Below are 16581 nucleotides of genomic sequence, written 5' to 3'. Positions count from 1 at the left end.
AATATATCAACATTGATGATATTGGATAAGAGGTAGTTTTTATTGGTTCATTTACATCTTAAATAGTATTAAGTGGTTAATTTTAAAAATAAGAGTGGCAGTCATCACTTTGCCTAATGGTAAATATAGAAATGAATATTTCAGGTGATTTCACAGTATATTTTTTCTTCATACTCCCCAAAACAATATCATTTATAAATTCAGCAATCCTATCCAGTAATATATGTATTTGCATCCAAGTTCAGTCCTGACAAGCAATTGATAAGTTTAATTAATAATTATAAATAAATTTCTTTCACTGGAGTCTCACTAATTTTTCAGTGTTTGATTTATTTGCTCTGGAGGCAAGCAGTGAACAGAGAAGCAAAAAATAAATAAATAACATGGAATTTCATATAACTTTTTCCCCCTAAAATTTGGGTATTTTTTAGGTTTTAAAGCAATATACTAAAATAGAAATTTTTTTTATAAAGCAAGTACTGGTGTTAAGTATGTGAGCCATTGGGATAGGTTACTGAAAGACAAAAAAAAAAAAAATACCAAAACACTATTTTCAAGGTGTTTGTCATCTGTTCATAAAACACACAGGACATTTTGGAGAGGGACAGGAGAGTTCTGACAGTATTAAGAACAGATTGGATGGGAACACAGAGAATAGGCAACTAACCCATCTCAGGGGACTCCAGGGAAACTGGTGGAGGAAGGTGTACTTAAGCTGAGACCTGAGCAACATGGAGAAGTTAGGCAGGGATAGGGATGTGTGTGAGGAAGAGGGGACAGAGCTGGAGCGTGGAGAGAGCTTGTGCAGCTATTCAGAAGTTCAAATCATGTAAGTGCAGAGTGTGAGAGGAGAAACAGAAAGGCCCTTATAAAGAAAACTGAGGTACTTGGTTAATATTCCAGGGATAATAAAAAAGCCGCTGAAAGGTCTTTAAGTAGCTATTTAAGGCTTTTAAATATAATTTTCTAAAAATTTTTGAGGTAGAACAATGTTCCTACTTTGTAGCATTCCATTCATAAGAATTATTTTAAATTTATTTTTGTGGGGGAAACTCTAACTGTTGTAATAAGTAAGCTCTAAATTTCAAGGGATTAAGGAAACTGAAGAAGCTTCTCTCCTTAGTGTAAGGTTAGATCCTGATAAGCTAATTGTACATTGGAAACATCATTAGTTGAAAATGCATTTAGTGCACCAAGCATCATAGCTTACCAACACAGTTTGCTGTGATTATTTCCCTTCGTGATAGTATGGCTGAACTGGGAGGTACAGCTCTCTGCTATTGCCCAGCATCATGAAAAGGATACTACTACATATTGTAATCAATGAAAAGATATTCAAAGTACATTGCAAAGTTGAAAAATTGTGAAGTTGAACCATTGTAATTTGGGGACTGACTATACTAGCTGGCTTGCAGGCTGCATCCCAAGACACCTCCATTTTTGGAAGGTGGAATATGTAGTTTTGGGTTCACAGCTACCAATCCCTGACACAATTAGCAATAGAATTTTATATTCAGATATATACTTATACAGTGAACAGTTACTCTCAAAAAGAATCAGGCTGATCAAAGTAAATCAGAAAAAAAAAAATCTTGGCAGTAAAAGGATCATGTACAGTTCAGGATCATAAAAGCCACTGAAAAATTCAGCATTAGAAGAACTTCTATCTATACACTGCACTTTTACTTCAGGAGAGCCCAGAGCCTTTGCCTGGATTGTGTCTTAATGTTTCCAGCCATGTGGATGAGGACTGTACAATTGAGTTCCAGGCTTATTTTAGATGACATGCTTTAATAGAGGTGATCCTTGTCCTTAAGGAACTTGAAAGTTCTAAAATCATTTCATGATAAATCTAGTTCCCTGACATCTTCTAGATGGTATTATTTATTAAAGCTAGGAAGAGATCCAGTACCACCCAGGTAAAATAAAACAAGCAAAACCATATTCTGTGATAGAGCTCATGCCTCCTGTTCCCATAATCTCTTCCTCTGTGTAATTCATGTATATCTCACTTCTCCCTGTGTTCTAACTTTGTTTTGAGTGTCAGTAATATTAAAAGAAATACATAGTGGATATTTCCTTTAACTCTGATTCTTGAACATAGTTTCTAGAAATCAGGGAATCACTGGGACGTGGAATGTGATATTGAAAAGAATCAGCCATAGAAAGTCCTTTTTTGGTTGCTACAAATCAACATCATAGCCTGATTTCATGTTTCTCTCAATTGATGGCAGAATATCTGAACTGAAAGCTCCTGATAATTCTAAATATTGGTTATTATTGTTATTATTTTTTGTCTTACCTTCTCAGTCTCCTTATCTTTACTTTGAATTCACATTGAGTGAATTAACTCTAACTATCATGTATCAAGGTTGTACGGTTTAAAAACTGTTTTTAAGAAAGAATAATATATAATTTCATTGTCATAATGTGAAATAATGTACATTTGATATGGATAATAAAATTAACAGCGGTTCTATTTTGACTATTTATAAACTTTGTATACTCATTAATCATATATATCACTAGAAAAAAATCTGGCCAATACAATTCAAATAGTGACCCTTTAATGATAAACATGTTGGTTGGGCATTCATGTTTTACAAAATGTAAAACATGAGATTTTTTCTCTACTTTCAAAAAGTTAAATAGAGGTAACATTCATGATAAAGGCTTAAAGTATTTTTAAATGTGATTCAAGGGATTTCTGTAAGCTTTTATTCTCAAATCTACTGGGTACACATAGTAGGTGTTCCATAAATGTTTATGAAATGCAGTTTATTATACAGAGTGTTTAAACAGCTGGACTAAATATAACAGTAACTCTATAATAGTTTGAAATAGGAAATTACATATGGCAGTAGTAAGTTTTAAAGCTAGGCTATGCAGAGACTAGGGACATAGATTTGTATGTTGGTGAGGAAGTATGTGTATTTTGGATAATATGGCAAATGCAAATACAGATTAATAATGATTAATTGCTGCTAGCTAAGGACAAACAGCTCTGAGAAACACATGGATATTGATGTGAGAGGATATGTTGATAAGTACAAAGGAATGGGATTTAACATCTTAAAGGAGGCATTGTTGAAACAGTTTGGTTTGAAATCACAGATCAGTAGACAGAAGTGTGAAATTCAAAAGAGAGGTCTAAAAAGTACTGACAAGAGAAAACAAAACGATATGATATGGTGATGGACTTAATTTCCAAGGTAAAAGATGAAGTTCTTCTGGGGGAAGAAATAAAGAGGGGAAATAAAGAGCTTCAATTTCATAAATTGATAGGTTCCATATGTAAATTAATTTTGCACACAAATAATATTCTAATATTAAACATAATTCTAGAGAGCATGGCTAAGTTTCTGCTGTCAATTTTGCATTGTTCTTCTATTTTGTGTAGGAAGACATATGAAGAATCAAACCAGGAAAACAAATACAGGATGAAAATCATAAATTCAAGGGGAAATAAGAAATTGGCAAATACCAGATACCCCGGAAGGAAATCAGAAATAGGATAACTAGAAGAGTTCAGTGCCATAGAATACTAATCTAGAAACTATTTGAAGAGGAAGGTTTTCACTTTTAATTGAGTGATCTAAAATGGAGACTATATAAAGAAAGTTATGTAATTTGCATCTGAATATCAAACCAGAAAGCATTAATAAGTTAAAAGTTCTGGAAGAATGCTAGGACAGAAGTCAGTGTTATGAGAGGAGGAGGAAAGAAGAATTAGAACAATGTTTTGCAATGGCTTTTACTAATTGATTGATTGTGGTGCTAGTGAGTGAGCCCAGGGTCTCCTGCATGCTAGACAGGTGCTCTCCAACTAAACTATTATCCCTTACCACTGAATGTTTAAATTTTTCACTTTTAAATACCTCTAGTTACATAAATGTTATTCAGAGGTTAAAATGTCTTTTTGTATTCTTTTCATTTTTTGAATGATTTTGTTACTATATATACATGCTTTCATGGACATAATACATTTAGAATTCTTTATAGTTTTTTTTTCTTTTGTGCAGTGGAAAGAGTTTTATCTTTAAGGTAAAGGGAGACTCTAAGATTGATAAGTAAACATATTAAATTGAGTTTTGGAACTATAATTTCATTTTGAAAGAATGAAATCTTATTAAAGATAATATATCTTACATATTTTATAATATGCTATAATGAGCAAAAGGAAAATGTATCCTTAAAAATTTAATCCATTCTGTTTTATGTATATGTGATCTCCAAAGCTACAATTTCATAATTAGTTTTGCCAGAAAAATATTACTAGGGCTTAAAATGATTTAGAATGGAAATTTCCTAAACAGTGTTATGTCCTTTTAAGAACTGAATTAAGCTGTGGTTATTTTAGTAGTAAATTAAAAATTCTGGGTTTGTGTGGATTTACAGAATGGGGGGAAATATGCCAAGTCACATAGTGGGCATGTATAAAATATTTAGACTTTAATAGAAAGAAAACCCAACCTTTATTGAGTTAAGTGTGAGTAAGAACACTGTACTGTTGAAATGATTGATGGTTTTCTCTTCACATGTAACAGACTAACATAATTTCACAAAACCTTTGCTTACCACTTACAAATTATCCAAAATTCTTTTGCAGTAAAGATGACAGTGTGTGCTCTCCAAGCAAAACATTGCTGTGCTCCTATTCCTCTCATCCTCCTTCTCTCTCTCTTCCTTTTTTTCCAATTTTTGGATTTTTTTTTCATTAAAGTTATTTTATATCTTTATATTTATAAAAATTCTTAAGAATTCAATTTGGCAAATGTTCTTAGTCATTAACTATTTTATAGGAGGGGAACTATACATAATGAAAACACAGTGCTATGGAAGATAGGAAACTAGCCTGCCATTACTTTTGTTTCTTTACCTCCTTTCTTACACAAATACTCATTTACATCACTGAGATAGCTGAAGTGCAATACCAAGAGTGGTAAGAGATGAGGAGAAAAATTCTTAATTTATTTGACAGTTTTGGGGTATTTACTCTATACTAGTTATTTGGTAATTTATCACTGAACAAGATAAGCAAATTCCTGCTATAATGAAACTTATATGCTAGTGCTGGAACCAGATAATAGAGCAGTGATTACATATGAAGTGATAAACCATGATAATGGAAGGGCATGAGAGCAGTGGAGTTGAACAGTTGGTGCAAGGGAGAGTGATGGGGGAGTCATCTTTGGATAGTGTGGTCAGGGAGTGCCTCTCTGAGGAGGTGACATGTGATCTGCAAAATGAGAATGGGCCAGCCAGGCAAAGATCTGGGAAAAGAATATTTATTCTGAGTAGAAGGGAGTAGTCTATGGTAAACCCTGTAAGGAATTGGTAGTGTTACCGATAAGCAGGGAGGTCCATATGGCTGCAGAATAATAAGACAGAGAATGACTGGAGCGAATTGGGGTGATAGGAAGGGGTGTTAAATCATGGCGGTGTTGAAGGTTTTGGTTAGAAGTTTGGATTTAAACAAGGAGTGAAATGGTCTGATTTTTCTTTAAAGATCACTCTGCCTAGTAGGTAGAGATTGAGTAAATGTTGCCTTAACAAAGGAGCACAGTCTAATAATAGGGAAGCACAAAACGCAGATAACAGAACACAAGGTAAAAAATGTTTTAAAAAGGAACAAAGATCAAATTCTGTTTTGGAGAGGAATATTTCTCAGCTCAGAAGATCAGAAAAGACTTTAGTAGAGATGTATTTCAAAGGTGTAAATGATTTAGACATCTAGAAAGGGAGAAGAATATTCTAAAAATAAGTTGAAGCACCTAGCACCAGTCCAGAGGTTTGATTTGAACTTGGTAAAAAAGGCCAGATCATGGAAGACCTCAAGTTCAAAATTTAAGAATTTGAACTTTCTGGTAAACAGTGGAATTCCATTGAAGAAGTTAACTGTGTAGCAATGTATCATAAACATCAGTGAATCTGGAATCTATGTGTAGAATAAACTATAGGGTTTTTTTATTTTTATAGTTGTTTTTAGTTTGCCACTAAGTATCTATGCAAACCTATGGCAAAGTTCCTTTTGTCTTTATCTGAAATGAGGTTAGACTAGATGCTCTTTAATGTCCCAGTTATTTTTTATAACACTTTCGTTCCCAATATAACAAATACCACAAATATTTTAAAAGTACAGTGCGTTTAAGCTCATTTATCAATATAACAAATTGGTTTATATAGGAAGTCTGCAACCAACATTACTAGATAAGATCATTTTATGATATCTTTATTGCCCTTTCCCATAGCCTTATATGTCCTTATTTTAAAAAATACTTTTCAAAGAGCAAGTCTATAATGCTAGCGAGGTGAAGATTCCAAATATATTTTCCCATTATAGAATATAGTGAACACAATAGTGGCCTTCATTTTAAGTAAATCTCACTTTTTTCACTCACAATAACATTGTTATTTGTATTACATAAAATCTTATATTACCTATAATTTGCTTATGAACCCAAGTACTCATGTCAGAGCATAATATTTTGGGTTTTTTTTTTTTTTTTTTTTTTTTTTTTTGCATCTCACACTGTTATTTGGAGGCTCCTCACCATGGTCATCTCTCCATTTTGGAAACTGGGAAACCATTTTTCTACTTCCATTCTTGCATATCAGACAGTGAGGTGATGATAATGATCAAGAAGTCACCACCTAGCACAAGTGAAATCCTTTAATTCTTACTGTAGTATAGTAGAAATTCCTGACTACCAGTAGTATATTGTTATGGAAAATATTTAACCTTTTAAATTTTGTAAATATTCAAGTATTTCTAGTAAATGAGGGTTCTTCAAAGGTAAAGCTTTATTTTTGTCATATTGGAATAGCCATAATAACCATCTGAGATTGATAAGAGTTACTTGGGTTGCTCTACGAATGATTTCTATATCTTCAGTGATATGAGGTACTTTTACTTATCTTTACAATTCTGTTTTTATCCCTCCTCTGGATAGCATCATTCCCCAGTGCTCTCCTCTGCTGGCCCTTCTGAATCAAGAACTCACCAAACATTATATTGTGTATGGTGTGTAAAAATGTGATATTATAGGGAAAACACTGGTATACACCATGTTGGTTATACCTTTTGATTTTGTGGAAAACTAAATGATGTGTGCTGTGTTTAAATTGTTGTTTGAAGTTAAATATCTCCATCATTTAATTTAGTTATGCTAAAGAATGGCTTGAAAAATACACTTTAAATGATTTTACAAATGATAGGGTTTCAGAAATTGTTCCTGGTACATTACTACAAAGTAAAGGGACATGTTAACCACTTTGGTGGTATTTGAGGCATCTAAGCTTACATTTCTAGCTGTTGGTGTTAGAACATCAACACTGAAAGTGATGCTGAGCAGCAGACATTATATCTGAACCTTTTTCATCCAGTGCAGTTTCTGTGTTATGCCTACTCATGTTTTTCTTATCTTTCTTCTTGACCTTCCAGAATAGTGCACATAGTACACACACACACATAAAAAAACTCTGAGTAAAAAGAGAATTTAACATATGCAAATGTGTGTAGTACTTTATATCTTCTACTTCAGAATACTCTAGTAAATCAACAAGAACTTATATTTTATTGACCTCAGTATTGAGGTTTAGGAAGCCTGCTCTTGGTTTTGAAATATTGTTTTGCAAATAAAGATTTATAATGAAGTTTTCCTTTGAAATATAACATGGTAAATATTTTTTTTAAAATAGCAAAGTAAATTTTAAGGCTAGATATTACCTCCAAATACCATTGCAGGACAAATATTCTGTGTAAACTTTGGTAATTATTTTATCATGGTTTGGTTTGAGATATATGGATGTTTATCATATGAATGAATGAATTTCACCTCATATATGTTTTGGGTTATTGTTAAACAATAGAGTCCCTGCTTAATTTCATTACTTGAAAATGTGCAAGGAAATTAATACATGTACATATATATTTGTAGAAAAGTTATAAATTCTAGTTGAACTCATTGACCATAAGCATCGATTCATTTTGTGTGTGTGTGTGTGTGTGTGTGTGTGTGTGTGTGTGTGTATGAGAGAGAGAGAGAGAGAGACAACTCGTGTTGTGTGTGTGTTGTACTGGGGATTGAACTCAGGGAGGGCCTTGAATGTACTAACACTGAGCTACACCCCAGCCCTAACTCCTGCTAGCATGGTTTTAAATATGTACAGATATTCATATATTGTAGTTATGTTTTATCAGTGTATTATGTTAATGTCCAAATGATAGTGGTAAGTAGTACTATTTTCAGACTTGTACAGTGCATTGAAATTTGTGAAACACACAGTGAAATTATGTTATTATTTTTCTACAATCTTTTAATCTTTTAAATGTGAATTGTATTCAGTTGATTATAAGAAGTGTCAAGGGTATACTTTTTGTAGCTTTAAACTCTTTACCATAGATCCTAATGTGGGACACCTACAGAATCCACATTTGACATGGGGGAAGTCGCAATAGTATTGCATTACACTGTCAGCAGGTGTTGCTGTGGACATTGGTGTAAAGTAAAAAGAAAGGAGTTGGGATTCAGAACAGTAATTGGAAAGAGAGAAATAAATCCTTCCCTTTCAGTTGCTTCACTGATTCCCAATGTTCCAGGTAAAGTGCACCTGCTGAGTGGCTGAGAAGACAGGTAAATGCTAGCATTCCATTAATTTCAGAGGAATGGCAGTGGATTGCATCTACCCAGCAGGTGTGCTGAACTAAAGGAAGAACATGGGCTAGAGGCAGAGTATAGAGCAAAAAACAGGTAGCCCAGATAGCGTGGTTCTCAAGATGAGGGACAGTGAAGGAAGGAATTCTCATAAGCCTGTATTTCTAATTTTGCTCTTTTTAATACCTAGTAGTACTACAAATCTTTATAGTATTTAAAGCCACATTAGAATTATGATAGCATATGTTAAAATTATGCAATGTGGCTCAGAAATATAAGCTACCATTTCCTGAAATTATTTTAAAATGTAGCAGACTGTGAAGTTACCCCGATAAGGAATTTGGTTTTGATTACAATAATGAGATAATATGGTATGGTGTCAAAAACTGTCTTCCAGTTGACACAACAATCCATAATTTATAGATTGCATTAAAAATTAAAAGACAAAGTCAATTATAACTAATTATGATGCTACATTTGCTTGAGAAGTTATTATATCCTTTGGGATAAAGGAAGTAATATTCATGTCAGTCAGGAATCTTTAGCTACAGTTTCCTGGTTCTATGTTAACAGTTTTTCAGTTTCATTTCTTGAGAATCCGAAGCCACTGAAAACCTGAAACCCTGCTATTTTTAGAAATAACTGTAGTACCTTCAGAACATCATTGCACATTTGTTCCTATTCTGAACTTCTCATCTGTGCCAAATCTTTGGAGAGGTTACTGGAAGTTCTGCTTGGGGACTGCTGAATCAGTCAGAAATGAATTTTAAATTATGCTGGGGAAAATAATAATAAACGGAATTACTGCATCATAATATCCTTGTTTTTCATATTAATATTGGTTTCAAATAATTAATAGCAATTAAAATCCAAAGTATTGCATATTTACTATATCTTAATTTCATTATGCTCAGTATTTTCATTTTTTAATAGTTGAAAGGGAAACTAAACTTTATACAGATGATACTATAAGGTTTGGTATTTTAGCATCTTTCAAGAAGTTTATTTTCCTATGATTTGATGCCATAAGGAGAAGAGCAATGACATTCTTCCTTCTTGAGAAGGACAGTTAGTTCTTAGATGAAAAAATCCTCCTTGTTTAAACTTCCCAACAAATTTAATGACTTTACAAATTAATAGCTGCATATCAATTTATTGCTGAGCCTTCCTTTTTTGTATGCTTTGATCATCAAGCAATTTATAAGTGTCTTTGAAGCACTTGTGTTTTGTGTTGTGATCTTGGCCACAATGCATGTATGTAGCATGGGCTTCTTTCTTTATCTAGGAAAAAGAAAAAGGAACATTCTGAGAGTAACATTAAGAGAATATGTATTCAAAGAAGGCAAGCTACAATAAACTAGTTGTTTGAGTAATATTATAAATTGTTATCCTTTTTATATATTTAGGATTTCATTTTGTTGGAAAGCTTTCAAAGGGTGACCTAGTGTATGTGCCAATGACAAAAGCTCCTTGTAACAATTCAGAGCATGCTTTATGCTTTATGAAATGGGATTGTAAAAATCCTCTCAAAAATGACATCCGAAATAGCATTAAAACACAATTTCCTTTGATAAGGCTTTAAGGCACTCATATGAAAAGTGATACCACTTTGAGTGAGACTGTGTCAGCATTATGTGATGTTGTGTTGCTCATAACTGACATTAATCCATTAAGGGTGCGAGGGTCATTTATTTTCCTCATGAAGTCATTAAATACCATTATTGATTTCTGTTCAGGAGGTTAGATTGTACCTTCATTTTATGATCATTATATACATTAATGCTAAGTCTTGATTTCATGCACTTTAAATAATAGATATTATCATATTTTAAGTTAGAGTTTAAAATAAAGTTAATGACAATTATGAAAACAAAATTATAATTGCTTCACTAACACCAAGTGTTTACCTATAATTATAAAAAATGATTTTGATGTTTAAAAATATATAATACCTATCCTCAGTGTATTCTTTAATAAAACATCTAGCGCTAGTGTTGTGGCTCAGCGGTAGAGCACTCGTCTAGCACATGCGAGGCCCTGGGTTCAATCCTCAGCACCACATAAAAATAAATAAATAAAATAAAGGTATTGTGTCCAACTACACCTAAAAAATAAATAAAAATTAACTTTTTATTTATTTAAATTAATAAAGTAAAATTAATAAAACTGAAATGCATGTCCTTATACTATTCCCCTTTTACTGCTACCATTTTTTGTAACTAGTTGTAATGCTTTCTACCGATTTGCAGATAGGCCTATTACTCTTCTGTTTCCTAATTTCCTGTTTTTTGCCATGTAAATGAAAAGAAAGAGGAAACCTAACTAGATTATTGGTTCTGTAGGGATTTAATCAGGAAGTGGGGAGGAAAATTAAAAGACATCCATATATGATAGTTATTACTAGTGACTAAAGGTTTTTTGTCATACAAGCTGTTTTACATTAAATTGCTTATTTAATTGAAATCACATAGAATTGATGTTTCTGTACAGTCCCTTAAAATAATTTTGTCAGAAGAAATAGCAGCATTGAGAATTCCATTATCTTGCCTCTCTATCATTTTTTAGGACCTGTAATCTTTGCCTCAATTTAACATGTTTGTGTTTTACTTGAAGTTAGGCCTTCATAGCACTAACAGCTTTTAAAACTTCCATATTTTAGCGCTCCTTTAAATTGTATCTCAACCTATCTTTTTGGAATTTGAGCAGAAGTTATTGGTTTATACAATAGTGAGAGGATGTTTATTAGCTCCTCTTTTTTCAGAGGAAGTACTTATTATTGAAGATCTTTAGCCTCCAGTGCAGGAGGACCAAGAGGTACCAAGTTTATTACAGTAGCATCTTTGGAGAAGTTGTATGCTCAGCACTTTTTCATAGGCTTCTTGTCTTCTTCATTGAAGGAAACCTGAGCAAAGCTGTGATATTAATGAATTATGACAAGCCTTTTGCCTGTCAGGCAGAGCTTCCCGCCTTCCTCCTTTAAGACAAAAACTTAATGGAAGATGCTCAGATGGGCGAGCTCTCTGATGATACCCCTTAAGTGCTCATCCTTTTCTGATGCGAATATTCAGAGAGCCGTGAAGCTGCAAGTGGCAGCATTTAATATCGTCTTTCTCATAATGCCTGAATAATTTTCCAGAGACTGATCGCTGCAGCTGCTGTGAACACGGTTATTTGTTTATTTTTCACCTTGGTCCTGGTGGAATGCTGACCTAGCTAATCTTCAGGACTCACAGGGAAAATGGTTTCATATTCATAGCTCTCGTCTGTTCTTTCAAATAAACGCAAAACTGAAGCTAGTGATATTCCACTTCAAAATAGAGAAATAAGGGAACTGGTTCTTTACTTTGCTTTAAAAGTAAGAAAAAAAAGAGAGAGATTGTATTAATGAAGAATTGATTTGGTGAAAAATGAAGACTGTCTTGCATATTTTTAATGGATTTTTGTGAAAGGAAAGGAGAAAACATAGGCTGTCGTGGTGAGTTATAGAATGTTCTTGAGATTTCCCTCTGGTAGTGCTGCTCATTATGTTAAACAGCCTAGCTTTTAAGCTACTGTAGTTTTCGTTTATGTGTCTTGGCCTTCATTTGTTGAAATGCTTCAAGTTCACAGTACTAAAGTCATTTTGAAAACGGGATGTAATTACAAAGGTATCTTATGCTTACCAACAGCTTTTTTGGATCAATTTAATTATCATTACTTGTGGATACTGTAAATTGAATATCCCTTCCCTAATTACATTAAACTCAGGGGTTAGCTGCTTAAACATCTAAATGAGAAAAGTTGCTCCTTTGCTATAAATAGGAGAATTGTTCTCTTATTTAGACTGACCTTAGAAGTTAAGCATTTTACATGATTTTGTCAGGTGAGCATTGTAAAGACAGTCTGTAATGAGATCTGTAATGAGGAACTAAGGTATAATGGCCCTTTGAAAAAGTTAATTTATTCAGTATTTTCTTATTGCATGATGGAATTAAAGTTTGTGTGTTATGTCCAGACCCCTTTTTAAAGGGGCCAGTCACACTGTTCTTGGTTTACTCGTATTCTGCCAGTAGTTTGAAGTGGTTTAATATTACTATTCCAGCTTAATGGAAACCATTAAAGTAGTGAATTAGTCTTGCCCTTTTAAACAGAGCTAATTTATTTGGGGTCTAGGAATGTTATTTTACCTGCTTCCCCCTCTCTCCCTTTTACATAAATGATATACAGAAATTTATTCAAGCCACTTAAAGAGTACGTTTTTCTGAGGAAAAAAGAAATGTCTTTGGACACCTATAAACAGGAACTGCTTTTTTTCTGTTGTGGAAATCAGCCTTTAATTAGTTGATATGTCTATCTTGGGTTAGTATTTGTTGTCGGTTCACTGAAGTGATTTTGTGCTTTGTACGAAATGGAGATCGTTCTAGAGAGAGATTTGATTGATTTCTGCTTGTTATAGTCATTGTAAATTTTAGTGCCATGCATAGCTACTTGTTTTTATTTACTTTGTTTCCTTTCTCAATTGTAGCTTCATTAAAAATCTGTCTATCTATTCACAGTTGAAACTCTTAAAATGCAAGCTTGAGTACTTATTTTCACAGAGCAGCTCCTGCTGAGTGTGCTTTGTGATTTATTATAAAAACCTGTAAGATAGGCCAAATTGAGGCTACATGTTTTAGGATATGAAGCAGTTCCTGGATCACTAAAAGAGGTTTTATTATGCAAAATAGGTAGCTAAAATTTTTAATAGGTAATGGCCCATTTTGAGACTTGAATCAAAATAGCCAGTTTCTGGATTTTCTAATAAAGTATATTGTAGAATACATTGGAATAAACAGGAAAAAATGTAGTCTTTGTGACATTAAATAGTTGACAGATGTTTGGAAGCTTGTGACTTTTCCAAAGCAATTCCATATTCTTTACTAAGTATGTTGGGAACTCTATATTTACAGCTATTTAAAACTATGTCCAACCATACTAAATATTAGAAATTTACTTTTAATGGATGCTATGTAACAACATAAAAATTCTAGGAAATTTGAATTTAAATGTGTCTCTTAGAACCTTTAAAAACAGTCTTTTAGAATGTGATGCTTCAGCCGGGTGCAGTGGCACATGCCTGTAATCCTAGTGGCTCAGGAGGCTGAGGCAGGAGGATTGCAAGTTCAAAGCCAGTCTCAGCAAAAGCAAGATACTAAGCAACTCAGTGAGACTTTGTCTCTAAATAAAATACAAAATAGGGCTGGGGATGTGGCTCAGTGAGTTCAATCCCTGATACCAAAACAACAACAACAACAAAAAAAACCCAGAGAGAGAGAGAGAAAGAGAAAGAATGTGGAGCTTCACATAGCTTTTTTTTATTATTTATTTTTTTTAGTTGTTGATGGACCTTTATTTTATTTTAAACAATTTTTTTTTAAAGAGAGAGAGAGAGAGAATTTTATTTATTTTTTAGTTTTTTTCGGCGGACACACCATCTTTGTTTGTATGTGGGGCTGAGGATCAAACCCTGGCCTCTCGGAGCACGCTACCGCTTGAGCCACATCTCCAGCCTGGACCTTTATTTTATTCATTTATTTCTATGCGGTGCTGAGAATTGAACCCAGTGCCTCACACGTGTGAGGCAAGCACTCTACCACTGAGCCACAATCTCAGACCTTCACATAGCATTTTAGTGGTTAAAGGTATGAAACTGAATGTTTGTAGAAGCGGCAGTTCTTCCTAATTAATTCAAACTGGCACTGAACTCTGGAATTACATTTCTAGTATTGGGAGACTATCCATAGGCAACCTAACTTTTTTTTTTTTTAAAGGCAGCAATTTAATGCTTCTGATACAATTAGACATAGTTACCAGTTATATCAGACCATTAGCAGTCAAGTTTTATTCTTCTTTATAGAATGCAATCCCAGGGTGATATTTAAACATAGATATATAGATTAGATGGGAAATTCAAAGAGCCCTGTACAAGTGTCTCCTCCAGAAAAGGAATCTTGGTAAAGATACTACATATCAGTTGTTGAATAATGAAAACATAGGTCCTGACAAGTAAAGAAGGAATGGTTTGAAGCCCAAATGGGCATCAATGTATATCATGGTTTTCCTGTTCAGACTTAAGTAGAGGGATTGTGTGTAGGGGAGTGGCATCAGCATTAGCACATGGCACCTTCCTGTTCTGAGAGTTGAGGTCCTCAGCTCAGAGTTTGTGGAACTTGAATACATATAAGACATAGACTTCTTGGAAGGAAGGTGCTGACTCATGTAATGTCTTTCTGAAATATCAAGTGAGGCACCCAAGATGTAAGTGTTTTTGATGTTGATGATAATTGACACACATTAAATTTAGCTCAGAAATTAAGGCCTGTTAGGAAAACTGTTCCTCATTACTTATCCTCACTTCGTGAGTTTTTTATACATTGTGGAGTATTTATGCTGTTCTCCATGCTCAGTGTCATGATCCCTTCTGATTGCTCTAATTATGTTGCACAGAGATGATACCAAATTGGGAAAAATCTTGCTAAAACTTTTCTCCCATTAGCTTTTTAAGTAGCTTTCTGTGTACTCTTAAATCTCATTGAAATTATTTTCTCAGGCAAGGTGCCATAACATATGCCTATAATCCCAGTGGCTCAGGAGGCTGAAGCAGGAGGATCATGAGTTGCCAGCCTCAGCAACTCAGTGAAGCCCTAAGCAACTTAGCAAGACCCTGTCTCAAACATATATATATATATATATATATATATAAAATTAAAATTATTTTCTCAGGATATAGCTCAGTCGTAGAGCACTTGTCTAACATGCATGAGGCGCTGGGTTAGATCCCCAGAACTACACGTAGACATACAAACACATATTTTTAAATTCAATTTTAAAAAGTAAAATATTCTAGATTTTAATATAGTGCACATATAATGCATTGACTTACAGAGAAGCATCTGTATTCACTCAGCCATTAGACAAGTTTCCTCAAGAAGCTAAGTAGTTTTATCTTATGTTAAGCATTTGCTTGAATTTGTAATGCCTGGTAGTAACTCTGGAAGAAGCCTGGAAATAAAGGCATAGAGTTTTTGTATAGTCTGTGACATAGCAGTGATGAGATGGTGAAATGATTTAACTTGGTAATAAAACCATTGTTCTATAAAGCAGTAAATGGAGGACTGAGGCTATTTAAACCAGGGCAATCTGAACAGTGTCATTAAAATTGGAAGCTAAAGAATTCAGTCTTAATAATAATGTGTAGGATAATAAGAACATTTATTAAAGCCTTGGTTGCAAAAGATACCTGAACATCTAATTTTCACAATTACCCTATGAGATATTGATCCCACTTTACAGATGGCACAACTAAGTCTCAGAGGAGTTTCAATATAATAATGTCTTTCCCAACATTACAGAATCAATAAGGAGACTGCATGTATTTGAACCCAGGTCTAAGTTATTTTCCAAGTTTTACACTGAAAAGGGGCTGTTGTACGCTATTATGACCCATGGATTTGGCTGTCAGTATAAAGACAGAATAAATGTTAAGAAAGGGAAACTTTTCCCATCTTGAATCTTCCCTAATTTCCTTTGTTAGGGAACTTAGCACAGTCTATCACTGTATTGTTTTCCCATAATTTTCATTACTTGCCCCAAAGTCACAACCAATAAATAGTATAAATTTTTAAAAAATGTGATTTCAGAGCAAATGTATCATCCTCAGGACAACTCCTGAAACCCCTGTTGGTAAGAAGTTCTAGAATTCTCATTGCTCACAGCATCTAGAAACTAACAGAGATAGACAACTGATGATAGGATGTGCAGTTTAATAGATTTTAACAACTAACTGAAAATTGTATAAGCCCAACCACTGGCCAGATTCCCAGCTATTAAAATACTACCCTTCTTCCATGTTATTTTTTTCTTTAAAACTTTTACAGACTATAATAATACATAAAATCTAGGTAGC

The 16581-nt window shown here is 33.6% G+C and overlaps 1 protein-coding gene across 16 annotated transcripts in view; it reads left to right on the top strand.

The window, feature by feature from the left end:
• TENM3 (teneurin transmembrane protein 3) overlaps positions 1 to 16581 on the top strand; it is a 606711-nt gene that overhangs the window by 311121 nt on the left and 279009 nt on the right. Inside the window, exon 1 of one of the 16 annotated variants that reach the window (XM_081269529.1) lies at positions 11942 to 12132. The exons of the other annotated variants lie outside the window; for them this stretch is intronic. Coding sequence (XP_081125655.1) covers positions 12090 to 12132 — 43 coding nt within the window. The 5' untranslated portion in view covers positions 11942 to 12089. Of the gene's footprint in view, positions 1 to 11941; positions 12133 to 16581 lie in introns of those variants that run through there. 16 annotated transcript variants of the gene reach the window in all.

The sequence above is a fragment of the Spermophilus citellus genome, assembly GCF_964194105.1.
Source record: "Spermophilus citellus genome assembly, chromosome: 16".
Classification (NCBI taxonomy): Eukaryota; Metazoa; Chordata; class Mammalia; order Rodentia; family Sciuridae; genus Spermophilus; species Spermophilus citellus.
Note: the sequence above shows the minus strand (reverse complement) of the source record. Positions and strands in the feature narration are given on the sequence as shown.